The sequence below is a fragment of the Pseudopodoces humilis genome, chromosome 27, assembly GCF_049639895.1.
Source record: "Pseudopodoces humilis isolate 2021_Gansu_Grassland_sample_001 chromosome 27, ASM4963989v1, whole genome shotgun sequence".
NCBI lineage: Eukaryota > Metazoa > Chordata > Aves > Passeriformes > Paridae > Pseudopodoces > Pseudopodoces humilis.
Genome location: NC_142226.1, coordinates 1,638,540 through 1,653,315, shown reverse-complemented (window position 1 = coordinate 1,653,315; position 14,776 = coordinate 1,638,540). Strand labels below are relative to the sequence as shown.

Here is a 14,776-nt window from a genome sequence, read left to right as displayed (position 1 = left end):
GGGTAACTCTCTAAAACTATTCACATTTGCTTGCTCTGCAAGCAGAGGAAGCAGCAGCCAAGCCCAGGCAGAGGGAGCAGGGTCTGAGAGCTCTCACAGAGCTGTGCAGGCACTCACCAGTGTCCCCAGTGTCCCCAGTGCCCTCGCCCAGCTCCCACCAGCCCTGGCACGGTGGCAGAGGACGAGCTCTGTGTTAGCTCTGCCCTGTCTGGCTGGGACTGGAGCTCTCTGCCAGCTGGGCTGCTGCCAAGGCAGCAATTCCAGTCCTCCAAATTCCAGAGCTGGAGCAGCTTCCAGCTCTGCCCGCCCAATCTTAACGCTTTCACTGCTGCCCCTCTCCCACACCACGGAGTCACCCCTCTCTCTGTCAAAGAGCATCCAGAAGGGTGGAACAGGGAATAGCAAACCCAGCAGAACTCCAGAGCAACTGGCATCAGCCAGGGCACAGCCCAAAAGGAGGAACAGCACAGGGACCTCCTGAAATACAGACATTGAGGGCTTTACCTGTGTCCAGCAGTAACATGTGAAACTTGGCAACAGACTTAAGGGACTGTTACAGAGAACAGTGTGTGTGGGCAAGGTCCTTTCACAGGTATGCCTTAAATCCAGATTGCTCAGGATGGAGAAAATGAGCTGCTTTTCAAGAGGCCAGGAAGACTTTCAGTGCCACAGCACCTCCCAGCAGCAGCACTGGTGGGACTGTGCACACTGGTGGGACTGTGCCACTGGCACCCAGCTGTACAAGGGTCCTGTAAAGGTCTCATGCTTTTTGAACCAAATCCCAGCTTTTAAAGTTCTTGATACTGTGGCACGAACCCTAGAAAAATGCCTGCATTTCTCCAAAACTTGGAGCCGGTGTTTAAGTAAGAGCTCTTTCTTGTGCAGAGATAGATTCTGTGGAAATTCTCAGCTGCCCCAGCCCACAGTCACAGGCAGAAAGCCCCACCCCACCTGCCCAGACCCTTCAGTCAGCCCATGTGCCTTTAGCTGGCAGAGAGACCCTTCAGTCATCACCTCCTCAGCTGAAGAGCTCAGAGCATCAAGGCTCCATGCACAGGTACCTGAGAAGACCCTGCTTTAGTTGCTCCTCCCCCAAGGATTCACAGTTCTCCATCCCACAAACCACTTCAGAAAGCAAAAAGGATCCTCTTCCAACGTGTGCTTCCCTGACTACAAAGAACTGAACTTTCCTCTAGTCTGTGAACTGCCAAATTTCCCATGAATTACAGAGGCAGACACATCTCTCTACAAAACCATGCCTTGGCTGAGGGGAATTTCCCTCATCCCACCCTCCCTGCTGAGGGCAGGTGGCCCTGGAAACAACAATCATTAACCAGCCTCTTACCTGTTTCTTCTTTTTTCTCATTGATTTTTATCACAGTTATTTCCCTCTTTATTTCCCTGAAGCTCCTCCATTTCTGTGTGCATCTCCCTCTCTCCCCAGCCACGATTTAAGGTAACTAAACAACCATCCTTATTCTTTAGGTCGATCCTAAATATTGATTTTTTGGCACTGCTTATAATGGGGAACTTCCCAAAATCCACTCTCCACTTGTGGCAGTGACCTGTCCTAAGAGCCCACAGGCATCCCAAAGAGCAGGATGGCTAGAAAAAGTAAAACGCATGCAAAAGTTTTTTCAAAGCAATGGGTTTGGCTGGGCTGGAGCTCACAGGGAGCTGGGAGGGGGCACAGCTGAGACCCCACTGCCCCAGGGATGTCCCGGACTGTACAGCTTCATGCTCAGCATGGAGAAGAGGGGATGGAGTGATGGTGTTGTCATCCCAGCTCTCCTGGGGATGCTGAGACTGTGCTGGGGAGCAGTGACTGTCTGGCTTGACCCTGCACCTGCAGTTTTGCTTTACCTGTTAAACTCTCTGTACCTGAATCAGTTTTCACCCTTTTACCTTTATGATTGTCCCATCCCACTGTGGGAGCGAGTGGCTGGGGGGGCTCAGCTGCTCCCTGGGTCAACCTACCACACGTGACATGCACATTTTCCTCCTTCAATCTCTGCTTTCCTCCCAAATTATTTCTACCAACCACTGCTGCATTGCACAGACTCCTTATGTGCATCACAACACCTAAACCTTGATGTTTTTGGCTTGAGGAACATCAGCCACCTCCTGCACCGTACCTGCTGTGCTGCCCATGGATCTCTAACCCCAACTGAAAAGCTCACACACCTGGCAGGTGTGGGTAACTCCTTCCCCACCCAACACACCTTCAGGGTCTTCTGCTGACAAAAACCCCGTGTTGTTAGCAATGTGCACACAGTGTATTCTGGCTGCAATATCTAAAGATGGGGAGACACCATTCTTCTCTGCTTTGCCCTCATTCTGAAACTCTGACCCCACCACGCAACAGAAAGTTGTAGGAAGTTTGGATTTGATGCCCCCTGCAACGTTAATTCAGCTGCTTTATGTCTGTGTGCTGTGACAGGTAAATATTTCTCAGTCAGTACCTTTCTGGGATGAGTGCTTGGCTCAGTAAGAGCACAAGCAGCACCTCCAGGAACAGCTAAACTCTTCTAATTTCTGAAACTGAAGTGACCCCACAAGTCCTGAGCAAGGGAAGTGCAGCAGCCATCAATGAGCCAGCCTACCCATCGTTCTGACTTCTGAGAGATGATCCAGGGACATACCTGGAGAAAACACTTGAGAAAGAACAGTAAAAGCTGTTCAGCTTTGATTGTGGTTGTCCTGTGCTGGGCCAGGAGTTGGACTTGATGATCCTTGTGGATCCCTTCCAGCTCAGGATGTTCTCTGACTCTGAGCTCCAGGCTCCCAGCCAGCACTCAGTTGAACAGAAAGTCCCCTTCACCTTCTACTCCTGAAAGTCCAGATATGTATTTAAGGGTAAAAAAGTACAGGTACAAGAGATATGAAAAGACAGGTAAGGTACACCACACATGAGGAGTGGAGTAGGGATTCCTGGCCAACAGACAGCCCTGGGAGCACCCCACTGGTGTGGGTGGGACATTGAGGGATATTTGCTGCACTCACACAGAACTCCCCCTCCTTTGGGACCTGCCTCCCCAGCAGCTGCCAGGCTGAGGTGGAGAAGCTGTGGATGCACAGGATGAACTCTTCCACATTCTACCTTGCTCTGGAGCCCAGCAGAACATCCATTCCCAGCCCATGGATGATGTGGAGGGACCCACCACAGGCACAGGCACTCCCAGAGCTACATTTCCCCCGTGTGGTGTGTTGGTTTGGATCCCCCAGCTCCAAGGTGTGCAGCATCCAGACAGGAGCACCAGGAGATGTCCAGGAGGCTGCTGCACAGCCAGCATGCAGCAATGGAATTACAAAGCAGGCATGCAGGCTGCTCCTCCTTGCTGTTTGACCTCCCTCTTTCCTTCTTTAGCACACACACGTGCCCTGATGAAAGCTCCCTGGAGTGGCTGGCTGGGCCCCAGCTCCACCAGCTCCCTGCCCAGCCACTCCAGCTAAGCAAACACTGCTGGGAGTGGGAGGCCCTGGAGATGGAGGACTGTGCCTGGGAGAAGCCCTGCACTCCTCCACCTCAGCCAGCAGCAGAGACAGATTAGAGCTGAATGGAGTTACCAGCATTAAATAAACATGCCTGCCCTCTTTGAAGTTCTGCTTCCCTTGAACATGAGCTCATTCCACGAGGCCTCTTTTTGCTCAGCCCCAGGAAGGCACGGGGTTACTCATTCTCCATGGAGTTAACTCTTCACAGGATTCCCCAGCTTCCACAGGGGCCTCCCTGGGCCAGTCCAGCACATGAGCACAGAGCAGTATTACCACAGCAGCACCTGACTGCCTGCATGTCTCTCCAGTTCTCTTTAAGAGGAATTCCCACCAGGAAAGGGAAATGCCCAGCTCCACCACATGGTCCTGCAGGCTCCAGGCTGGCACATGGAGAAGGAGCTCAAGGAAAAGGTGATTCCTCTGTGGTGATGCATCCTCCAACCCTGCCAAGAGTAGCACTTCCAGGTCTGGGAGGACTGTGCTCTACCGTCCACCACTGAGGGCTGAGGAGTGAGGAAACACAGGAGGAATTTCATTAGAGAAAGTTCCCAGTACTCTGTTCTTTTGGTTTAATCCCACAAAGTGGAAGTCAGAAATTCTTGGGCAGGAAAGGGAGCAGACAGTCACAGAGGAAGAAGTAAAACCACAAAGACAAGGCTTATCTCAACTCTCTGGAATTTCTGCATGGCTCATGCAACCCCTGCCAACCCCTGCTCTTGTCCCAGGAGCTGAAAAAGAAAGGAAAAAGAGAGCATAAATCTGCCTGAGAGTGAGGGCTGCCTCTGCCTATGAGTGGGGAGATGTGACTTTTAGGGGGTCAGTATTTTTGTACATGAGCAGGAAGTGCAGAGTCACTGCACATGGAGCCAGTGGGAAAGGGAAAATCTGTCACAGGGGGAAGCACAAGCTTCCCAGGATGGCACAATGGGGTGTTGTTCCTGGATAATTGACTGGGCTCTGCTCACTCACAGCTTCAGCCCCTGGCAAGAGGAGGCTGGGGAGGAGCAGATCTGCCTCTGCTGGGGCTGTGGGTCAGACACTTCTCCTGAGAAAGTGGCTTCCACCGTGCTCCTGAAACCTTCCACCCCCAGGGTACTGCCAGGAGAGCTGGCAAACACAAACATGTCTTGAGCCACTTGTGCAGCACCTGAGAGGCACCCTGGAGATGCCTGGTGAGAGCCCCTGACTCCAGGGCACCACTGGAGTGGTCAGCCACTGGCCAAAAGGGCTCCAGTGCTCAGTGCAGAGCAGGTGGGACACAAACAACCAGCAAGAAGAGAAGGATAAGCTGGGAACAAGAAGGCAAACTGTAGAAATCCAAGATAAAGAGGAATCATCTCCAGCCAAGGGGAGCCCAGAGCTCAGCACACAGGTCATTCTCAGGCAATCCACTGAGCCCAGCCCTGCAGTCCCGAGCACAGACCTGGCCCAGGGCAGCACCAGCCTGACAGGGCAGCCTGAGCTGACCCAGGACTGCCAAGAGGAACAGCCTTGTCAGAGAAATGCCTTTCCTAAGCAATCCTTCAGCTCTGGCAGACAGCTTGTTCTCCTGCCCCTCATTTCATTGACAAGCACGTGCAGGGCTTGCCAGCCAGCAAATGCCAGAGGGATGTGCTTGGGGACAGTGACAGACCCCAGGGCCCAAACACAACTGTGATGTGAGAAAGCTTGAGACATGTCTGAGAATCAAACCAGCCACTGCTCAGGCCTTTCTAAGGCAACAAGCTCCCCAACCCTGTTCCTGCCCAACAATCACAGCCCTAGGAACCAGACCTGCTCCACACCTGCTTTGTCCACGTTCACAGCAGACCAAGAAAACTGTCCAGAGTACAAAGAGGCGCAGTCCTGCAGCTTCATAATTCTCATTATTCCAGACCCCCTGAGCAAAACTGCAGGAAAATGTGGTTCAAAGGCGCAGGAAAAGCTTCAAGGAAATTCCTGGAGAGGAGCAGACCTCAGCAATGCTGTACAGCACCATCCCTCCCCATAGCCATCCTCCTGCCCATCGTTATGGATAGCTGCTCCTCAGCACCTTTCAGTGCTATACCTGATCACCTTTGCCACACAGGAAGCAGCACAAAAGCCAGACAGGAGCACCCAGGTGTCCTTGCTGCCAGTCTCTGCCTGCTTTGCTGCTCTTTGAGAGCTGAGTGGAGGAGAAACACAGCTGAGCAACAACGTGGGCCTTACCTTTTGTACCAGGGGGCTGCAGATTATCTCCAGTCAGCGAACACCAGCCTACGGGAAAGATGTCCCGGGAATCATATCGGCACCAGTAATCGAAGGCACCTCTCCAGCCATCAAATGTTATGAGGACCTCAGAACCTCTCACCTCCCCAATGGTGGCCGGGCAGATGAAGTGAGGGTTCTTCCTATCCACTGCCTCCAGCTTCATACCTGTCTTGAAGAAGTTTTGGGAAGGAGATGGCGGTTCCTACAAGAAGAAGTGGAATATATGCTCAAAGGGGATATGGCAGTGCCTCCCCACACCAGGGCTGTGCCCTCACCAGCAAATTCACCTCCAGGAGCAGCTGAAGGGAGTTAGTGGGCTGGATTTGAACCCCAATAGGGGTGCACACACTGGCTGGGCTACACAGCCACTGCTCCTTAATCAAGAGGCAGCAAAGTCCACTACCCTGAGCTCTGCCCTCAGCTGGCTGCTGCACCGAGCCCAGGGAGTGGGACATTCCAGAGTGGTGCTGATGCTCCCACCTGCATTCCCCCCCTCAAGCAGCACCTGCAGCACCAGTGAAAAACCAGCTCCTGCCTCAAGCCTGAGCACTGACGCCCAAGGCACTTCCTTGGCAGACCTTTGGCCACACCCTGACATTGCTATGACACAGCTGGAGAGGACACAGGTCTGTCCTAGAGCAGCCCTGAGGCAGAGCTGTGCAATGTCACCTCCTATGGGACCAGCTGTGAGTTTGGTGCAGCAAAGGGGCCATTGCCAGGAGAATCTGCACAAACAGTGAAATACCTTGTGAAAAATCCGGACAGGAGCCATCTCTGCTCCATTCAGAGTCTTCAGAAGGAACATGGGCCAGGAGGAGGCATTCAGCCGGAAGCCTGAGGGGAGGGAAGCAGAGATGGAGACTTTCAGACTGTGGGGGTTGATGCAGCACACGCCTGCTCTGATGGGACTTCAGGTATTCTGAATGCAAAGCATTAGTGTTATTGAAAAGAAACATCTGGAAACAGCTGTCTGCCTGCAATATTCACTCATCATAACAATCCCATTGATCCATTGACCATCCAGGCTGAGCACTTCGTGCAGAGTCAGTGCTGCCAGCTCCAGTGATCCTGCTGCAGGGGAGACATGAATCAGCAAGTGCACACTCAGGCTATGGAATTTCTTCCTCAACAGGGAATCACAGCTTCTGGGTGGCCTCCTCCACCTCTAGTGTGAGCTGCAGGCAAGCTAATCTGAAGAAATAGAGGATGTGACTTGGCTGGGAAATAGAGTTAACCATTATAGGGAAAGATGTCAGGTTTTGGCTCAACACCTGCTGTGAAAAAAGTGGAGAAATAACAAGAAGAGAGGATTTATGGGAAGAAAAAAAGCAATTTCACATGTTCTGAAGTATGTGGCACTGACTACGACTATACAACCAAAAGAAGGCTCTGGATATCACAGAGTATCTTCTTTGCTAAATGTGCATCTTCCTGCACAGGCAATTTCTGTTACTCAGCTGTGTTTGGTCTGTGTTTGAGGGGTTTTGAAGGCAATCCTGGCACTGAACCTGGACCAAGAACATGGGAAAACTTTGCCAAGGTTGCAGCGCTCAGCACAGGTCACCCTGCCAGCCCTGATGAGCTCTGTCAGATCAGCTCAGAAATCAACCCAAGTAGCCACAACTGCAGGGGGTGGGAGAGCTCAGCTCCCAGCATGGCAAAGGAAACATTTTATATGAGTCCTAAAATATCCCGAGCTGGAAGGGACCCACAGGATCATCCAGTGCATCTCCAGGCCCTGCCCAGACCCCCCAACAGCCCCAGCCTGGGCATCCCTGGAGCGCTGTCCAAAGGCTCCTGCAGCTCTGGCAGCCTCGGGGCCGTGCCCATTCCTTGGGGAGCCTGGGCAGTGCCAGCACCTCTGGGGGAAGAACCTTTCCCTAAATGCAGCCTGAGCCTGGCCTGGCCCAGCTCCAGCCGTTCCCTGGCTCCTGCCACTGGAATTATCTGTGTAGAGATAGAGCAGCAGCAGCAGATGTGTGCAGATGGAAAATACTACAGGAAACAGAAAATCCTTGCTGGGTTTTCTAGGCCCTTGAACTCTGCAGGCAGGACGGACAACTGCAGCACTATCTTGGTTACCTGTCTTCATGCTGGGTGCAAAATCATCCACTTCCACTCCCCTGCTACAGGCTTCCTTTCCACAGGCTGCCACACCTTCCACTATCCCAGGCTGCTCCAAGCCCCATCCAACCTGGCCTTGAACACTCCCAGGTATGGGGGCAGCCACAATTTCTCTGGGCAACCTCTGCCAGGGCCTCCCCAACCACCCAGGGAAGAATTTTTTCCTAAAATCTCACCTAACCGTGCCCTCTTCTCTGGTGCAAGGTGAAGGAGGTGGCACAGAGCAGAGCCGGGCACACTGAGCAGCATTCCCAGACCTGTTCCCGAGCTCGTCCCTGTCCCCTGGCACAGCCAGGGCTGTGTTACCTGCACTTCGTGCCCTCTGCTGGCCACACCAGGTTGTTCCAAGCCCTGTCCAGCCTGGCACTGAAAGTATTATTTGGGGTTATGCTAATTGAGAAAGAGGTTTATGAAGACACTAAAACTGCTGGGCAGCAGAATGTAAAAGCAGGTTAATTTTGCAGGAAAAAATCAGCTTGTCACTGGGCAAGCATCAAGGAAAAAGGATAGTGTTGTGTGTTTAATGGAAGACTGGAAGAAGTGTTAGGACAGTCCAGGCTATTTATAATGTTGTAGTCAAGCAAAATTAAATAAATAAGTATGAACTTTTACAAGTATCTCTTCATATGAGACAGGACTTTAGTCACTGTGAACCTTTTCCAACATTGTTTCCCGTCCAGGTAATCTGGTATTGAATTCTAGAATCCCAGGGTAGGCTGGGTTGGAAGGGACCTAGAAGATGAACCAGTTTATCCCCTCTGCCATGGGCTGGGACACCTTCCTCTATCTCAGGTTATTCCAGCCTGGCCTTGAACACTTCCAGGGATGGGGCAGCCACAGCTTCCCTGGGCAACAATCCAGAGCTTGAGCTGCAACCAGGGCAAGCAGAGACCTCTTTCACCTGCAGTCTAAAGGATCTCCCTGTCCATGTGTCTGTGTGGAAATCCAGACCTGGTGTGGTTTATATACCTTGTGTATATCCTGGATAGGCAGGGGCAGGCCACGGGCCTCTGTTCCAAGCACAGATCTATAAAAACCCCCAAGCTTTTCCCACCATCAATTTGATCCTGGTTGGACAGCAGAACTCCAGCTCACCCAGTGGAGGCTGCAGCATCCCTCCATTCTTCTCACAGTTCCCAATGGGCTGGATCTCAGCAGAGTCCACCAGCCTCCAGAAGTCGTTCTTGTTGTCGCTGCCATCGAGGCGCAGGCGCAGGCGGGCGCCCGTCAGCCCCACCACGGTGGCGATGCACGTGGACGTGGTGTTCCGGGGGTCCTGGGCCTCCAGCTTCATACTGATCTTGAACTCGTTTGCAGGTGGAGTGTAGGACTGCAAAGAGTGGGATAGAACAGGGGCCAGTCAGAGCCAGGACTGCCAAAACATGCACCGGGCTCAGGCACAAAGCTTCAGCACTAGGAGCACTCAGAGGGAGTCTGCTGAAGGCTGACAGCCCCTCCAGGCACCACAGAGAACTCAGAAAGCCCTGGCAGGTCTTTAACAGACCCCCATCCTTCCATCCTGCATCATCTAGGCAGCTAAAGCCCCTTCTCTTGGAATCACAGAACCATTCATGCTGGAAAACACCTCTGAGATCATTGACTCCAGCTGTTCCCACAGTACTGCCAAGCCCACCACTAACCTATTACCCCTAAGCACCACAAACAGATTTTTTTTGAACCACCAGTGCCCTGGGCAGACATTTCCTTGGCATGATCACCTTTTCAGTGAAAAAATTCACACAAGTTGAAGCTGTTTCCTCTTATGCTGTCCCTTGTTAGCTGGCAGCAGAGCCTGACCCCCACCTGGCTCCATCCTCCTGGCAGGGAGTGGTGCAGGACCAGAAGGTTCCCCCTGAGCCTCCTTTTCTCCAGGCTGAGCCCCTTTCCCATCTCCCTCAGCCACTCCTGGGGCTCCAGCCCCTTCCCCAGCTCCATTCCCTTCTCTGGACACGCTCCAGCCCCCTTGCTGTGAGGGGCTCAAAACCGATCCCAGGATCTGAGGTGCCCCCACCAGTGCCCAGTGTAGGGGATTAACCCTTTCCTGGGAAGACTCACCCAGCCAACCCCAGACCCACACAGACACTCCCCTGTGCCCAGACCCAGGTGTTCCATGCTGCTTCACTCCTGCACCCCCTGTACCCAGCACAACCACCCCTGCACTCAGTACCTGCTGCCCAGGGGCTGCCATTCTGTCAAAACAATTGGGTGAATTCTGCTGAAAATCTCCAGATTGAGCAGGATCCACCCAAAGCTGGATCAGGACACTTTCTCCAAGGGCCCATGCTTGACAGAGTAATAGCATACTCGTGTTCCCAACATGCATATCTGAGAGGAAAATCTTCTGTGCTACTCTAAATGTATCAATTTAATCTTTGCTTCAGCACTTGGATTTCTGTTAAGTCTCCAATATCCTCAAGTATCTTCCTTGCCAAACCAGGGGCCTATTCCAGGCACAGAACTCTGGGGCTCCCAGTGGACCACAGCCTTTGACCTTTCTTGTTTTCATGCTCTTACCTGCTTGAAACAATGGGCAGGAGCTGGGATGGCACATGTCTCTTTCAGGTACTTCTCCCAGGTGAAGTGACCTGAGAAGTGAAAACAAAAGGATTCAAATAGGAACAGATGAGCAAAATTCTCAGCAAAAGAACTAGCCAGACTCCTAAGCCAGCAGTTCTGCACTCCTCACAGAGGAGGTGCTCACAGGCAACATGTTTTCACCAAGAACCTCTGATGTTTGTGAGCACAGAAGATTTACAACTGCAAGTGACAGGCAGAACAAAGCACAGCGCTGCCTTCGGCATCCTCCTGCCTCAGCGCTGCCGAGAAGGGGCTGCACAGAGTCAGGATAACAACCTACAACTTAATGGAAAACACCCAGCACAGATGGGAATCTGTGGAGGCTTCCAGACAACTGTCCCTTAAAAACCATTCATTAAACACATCACTCAGTCTGGGGATTGCAAACAGTCACCGTGGGCTACGGGTAGCACAGCTTGGGGCTTGGAACAAGATTATGGTCATTTCTAACCCGAGCCATTCTGTGATCCTACGATTCTAAATCATGGATTTAGAACAGGAATCTGCTTTCTGGTGACTGGGTGGTCCCCCTGGTCCAGCACACACACAGCCCACCCCATGGGCTGGGGATCAGCCCAACCCCAGCTATAAGTGGACAGGTCAGCAGTTAACTTCCTGAAGTGCCATGGAGTCCACAGGATGGGCAGGATGGGAGCAGGAATCCTCCAAACAGGGATTTACTGAGCTCAAAACCTCACCAAACCCCCTTCCACCAGTGCTGCTGCCAGGGGAAGCGCATTTCATCCTTGCCTGCACCTTCCTCACGTGCAGCAGGAAGGGTAAAAGCAATATGCCACCCAGGGAAACCTGTTATTAAATGAGGAATTAAAAGCTCCTGTGATCCCAGCAAATCGTGACTTTTGCCATTTAAACTGAGCAGCTGGGAGAGGAACCTTCCAGTGTGACATTCACTTGTATTCATCCAAACAGCTCCCGGGAGACCTCCCTTTTCAAGGCATTTCAAGAGCATTGGTGGCAGCACAATTCAAGTCAGCCACTGCTTCCCGAGTCACGGCAAGTTCTTAATCAGTCTATTTTCAAAACAAAAGCCACATTAAGAGCCATTTTAGCTACTGCAGCACACACCACACCTCTGAAAACTGAGGCAGTAAGGTCAGCACACATTGCTTCAGTGCTGCCTTGTGCACAGAGGAGCCTTCATAATTACAAGCTTCAAATAAATACAAGGAATGCTGCTTTCTCACCACCTCCTATGCAGATGACTAGTACACTGTTAGAAAAGGGGAAAATTAACAGAAAAAAGCACAGTTTCATTGCCACACTGGCTGAATATCGCTGTTTCCACACTGACAGCACTCTCCATGCCCCAGACTGCTCAGCTCCATCCACTGGCACATATTTTCCTTTCAGCCACAGTTTCACACTGGGTGAATGAAGAAATTCAGTGAGTTACTGCAATGATGCTCTCACATTAAATTCTTTTGCATTAATTGAAGATACAATTTTATATTTGGTTCTGTCAATGAAATTCTTTGTATGAATAATGTGGAGTAAACATCCAGGCAAAGCAAAGCTGGGCACTCCTGGCCTGGAAATGCCTTCTGCATCCCCCCCCCCTTAACTCTGGTAGCTGCTCTGGGCTCATCTCAGACTGGGGTGGCCCTTCAGAGGCTGGAACACAGAGGATGTCCAGGTGACAGTACTGGGTGAGCAGTGCCAGTCTTAGCCCCAGGCCCTGAGCCAGCAGCTTGAACAGGATCAGCTGGGCCTGACAATTTTTATTAAAAAAAAAAACCAACAAACTCCCCTCAGCTGGTTTCAATCCATCACTATTAAAAGTTGTCCTGGTTTTAATCTTTCCACTTTTCACTCGCTCCACACTAAACCAGGCTGTCCTGCTCCCTGCAGCAGCTCACCCCACAGCAGAGATCCATGCTGCACAACCCCAGTGGGAGCAGAGAATTTCTGAGACAGCTGCAGGCCTCTAAAAATAGCGTTTGGACATGGAACTTATTTGAGATTAATTCTAAAGCCTGCTGGGATTCAACCACTGTATGAAGACACACACACAGCACTAGAACTGCAGCTCCTCTAGGACCTAAGGGAACAGCATGAAGCTGGTCCAGGCCAGGCTCAGGCTGCATTTAGGGAAAGGTTCTTCCCCCAGAGGTGCTGGCACTGCCCAGGCTCCCCAGGGAATGGGCACGGCCCCGAGGCTGCCAGAGCTGCAGGAGCCTTTGGACAGCGCTCCAGGGATGCCCAGGCTGGGGCTGTTGGGGGGTTGGACTGGGTGATCCTGTGATCCTGGGGGTCCCCTCCAGCTCAGGATATTGTGTGATACTCTGATTCCTACGACTAATGGTTCTGGTGATTTATATTGCAAAGAAAACCAGGAGCAGCAGAGAGACTTCTAAGAAAAGACAGAACTGATACAGCAGTGTTCAGCCTTCCCTCCCTCCCTCTCTGTTCACTACCAGCCATCCCCTCACACACAGATGGCAGGGCAAGCACAAGTAGAACCTGCACTTCTTTTTCAAGATTACCCAAGGTCAAAAGTGCAGACTGCAGTTGGAAGCTGCCATCACACCCTTAGCACGAGAGGAAACCCTGCACTTCAGGCCCTTGTCCCAAGTCCCTCTCCACCTCCTTCCAGCACACTGGATCTCCTTCACAGGAAGAAATGAGAGAAAGACACTTAAACGAAAAACACCCTGTTTTTGCACCTACATCTGTGAGCCAAACAAAAGCCAAGGATTGGGAACCCGTGTGACTCCCTGTGACTTGGCTGTGGAAATGCCACTGGGGTGACTGTCTGTCACTTGTGCTTGCCTTGGGAAAGCTCCTTGTCGTGTGCTCATGCCAAAGGCAGATATTACTTCCAGGCAGACAATCAAATCTGGGCTCTGATGTCTTAACCTTCAAAAATATTTACTCCAAACAAAACACTTCACACACCCAAGAGGTCAAACTGCAGTAGTTGTGAACAATGCAGCTCTGCACCCTCATGTTTTGATTCTCTTCATGTTGCATTTAACATTGATCCTTTGCCCAGAATTTAAATGAAGATGGAGTTTCTGTTTATATCTTTCACTGAAGTCTGGTTTGGGCTCCATTAGCATTTTGGCTCCCGAGGGGTCATCAATCCAACTGAAACAATACATGTGTGTTTCAGGTCACATCTGTGAAGGAGAATGTGCTCTACCCAGATCAAGGCATCCCATTAAAGTCTGCAGCCCATATGTGTGGCTGCTAAGGAGCACGGAGGCAGCACACGAGAGCAGCACAGTTTGAGCCAGCTGGGTATGAAAATGAGCAGAGCATCGTCTGGGCTCGCAGATCCAAGGTGACAGTGGCTGTCCCTGATGTCTGAGTATGGCCTCCCAAAGGGGTCAGCTCTCCCACAGGCACAGCTCCCTGCTGTCCCACCCTGCCCCATCCCAGGCACTTTGCTCAGCCATCAATCCAGCTGCATGAGCCCCACTGCTCACTGTCCCACTCGGTAAAATCTGACAATGTGCAAGTCAAAACTACCAGCTCTGAAACACCAGGGTGCTGTCTGGTCTGTCCTGCTCTCCTCAGACATGCCCCAATGCAGCTTTGACCCGAAATCCTGCCTGGATTACAGGGTGCTCTGCACTGGAAAGATGTTGAATTTTACCCCCTCACTGTGCAGAATCACAAAATGGTTTGGGTTGCAAGGGACCTTAAAGCCCATTCCTTTCTGCTGCCTGCCATGGGCAGGGACACCTTCCACTGTCCCAGGTTGCTCCAAACCCTGTCCAACCTGACCCTGGACACTTCCAGGGGCAGCCACAGCTTCTCTGGGCACCCTGTGCCAGGGCCTCCCCACCCTAACAAGGAAGAATTTCTTCTCAATATTCCATCTAAGCCTGCTCTCTGACAGTGTGAAGCCATTCCCATTGTCCTGTCACTTCAGACCCTTGTCCAAAGTCCCTCTTCAGCTCTCCTGGAGCCCCTTGAGGCACTGGAAGGGGCTCCATGGTCTCCTCTGATCTTTCTCTTCTCCAGGCCCAAACCCTACAAAGATGTGCCCAAGCCTTGGGCAGTGATGAGCTGCTCAGTTTCTTGGAGGTGACCACCAATCCTCACTGCTGCACCATGCACTTGTCAAAAAAAAAATCTTTGGAAATTGCAAAAGGGAGAAGGGAGGGTGAAAAAAAAAGTGGGGAGGAAGAAGGGAGCTCTCTTACCTTGGTACTGGGAGGGAGACTCTGACGGGCGGCTGTGCTTGTGCTTTTTACCATCTTTCCAGTCTATGGCTGAGACAAGAAACAGAGCATTTGTGTCAGGGAAAGGAGCCAGATAATGCACCCTTCTACACTTCAGAGGAGAGCAGTGACCTCCCTATCATCACCCCAGTAACGTG

General features: G+C 51.8%; 1 protein-coding gene across 7 annotated transcripts in view; it reads right to left on the bottom strand.

Annotated features, from left to right (window-relative positions):
• The window catches only part of SCMH1 (Scm polycomb group protein homolog 1), a 64,714-nt gene that overhangs the window by 28,471 nt on the left and 21,467 nt on the right, over window positions 1-14,776 (bottom strand). For all 7 annotated transcript variants that reach the window (XM_014258675.2, XM_014258676.2, XM_088067393.1 and 4 more), the window contains 5 exons: window positions 14,601-14,669; window positions 10,366-10,436; window positions 8,947-9,181; window positions 6,473-6,561; window positions 5,686-5,929 (listed from right to left, as the gene is read on the bottom strand). In XM_014258675.2, the coding sequence (XP_014114150.1) occupies window positions 5,686-5,929; window positions 6,473-6,561; window positions 8,947-9,181; window positions 10,366-10,436; window positions 14,601-14,669 (708 nt within the window). The remainder of the gene's footprint in view (window positions 1-5,685; window positions 5,930-6,472; window positions 6,562-8,946; window positions 9,182-10,365; window positions 10,437-14,600; window positions 14,670-14,776) is intronic.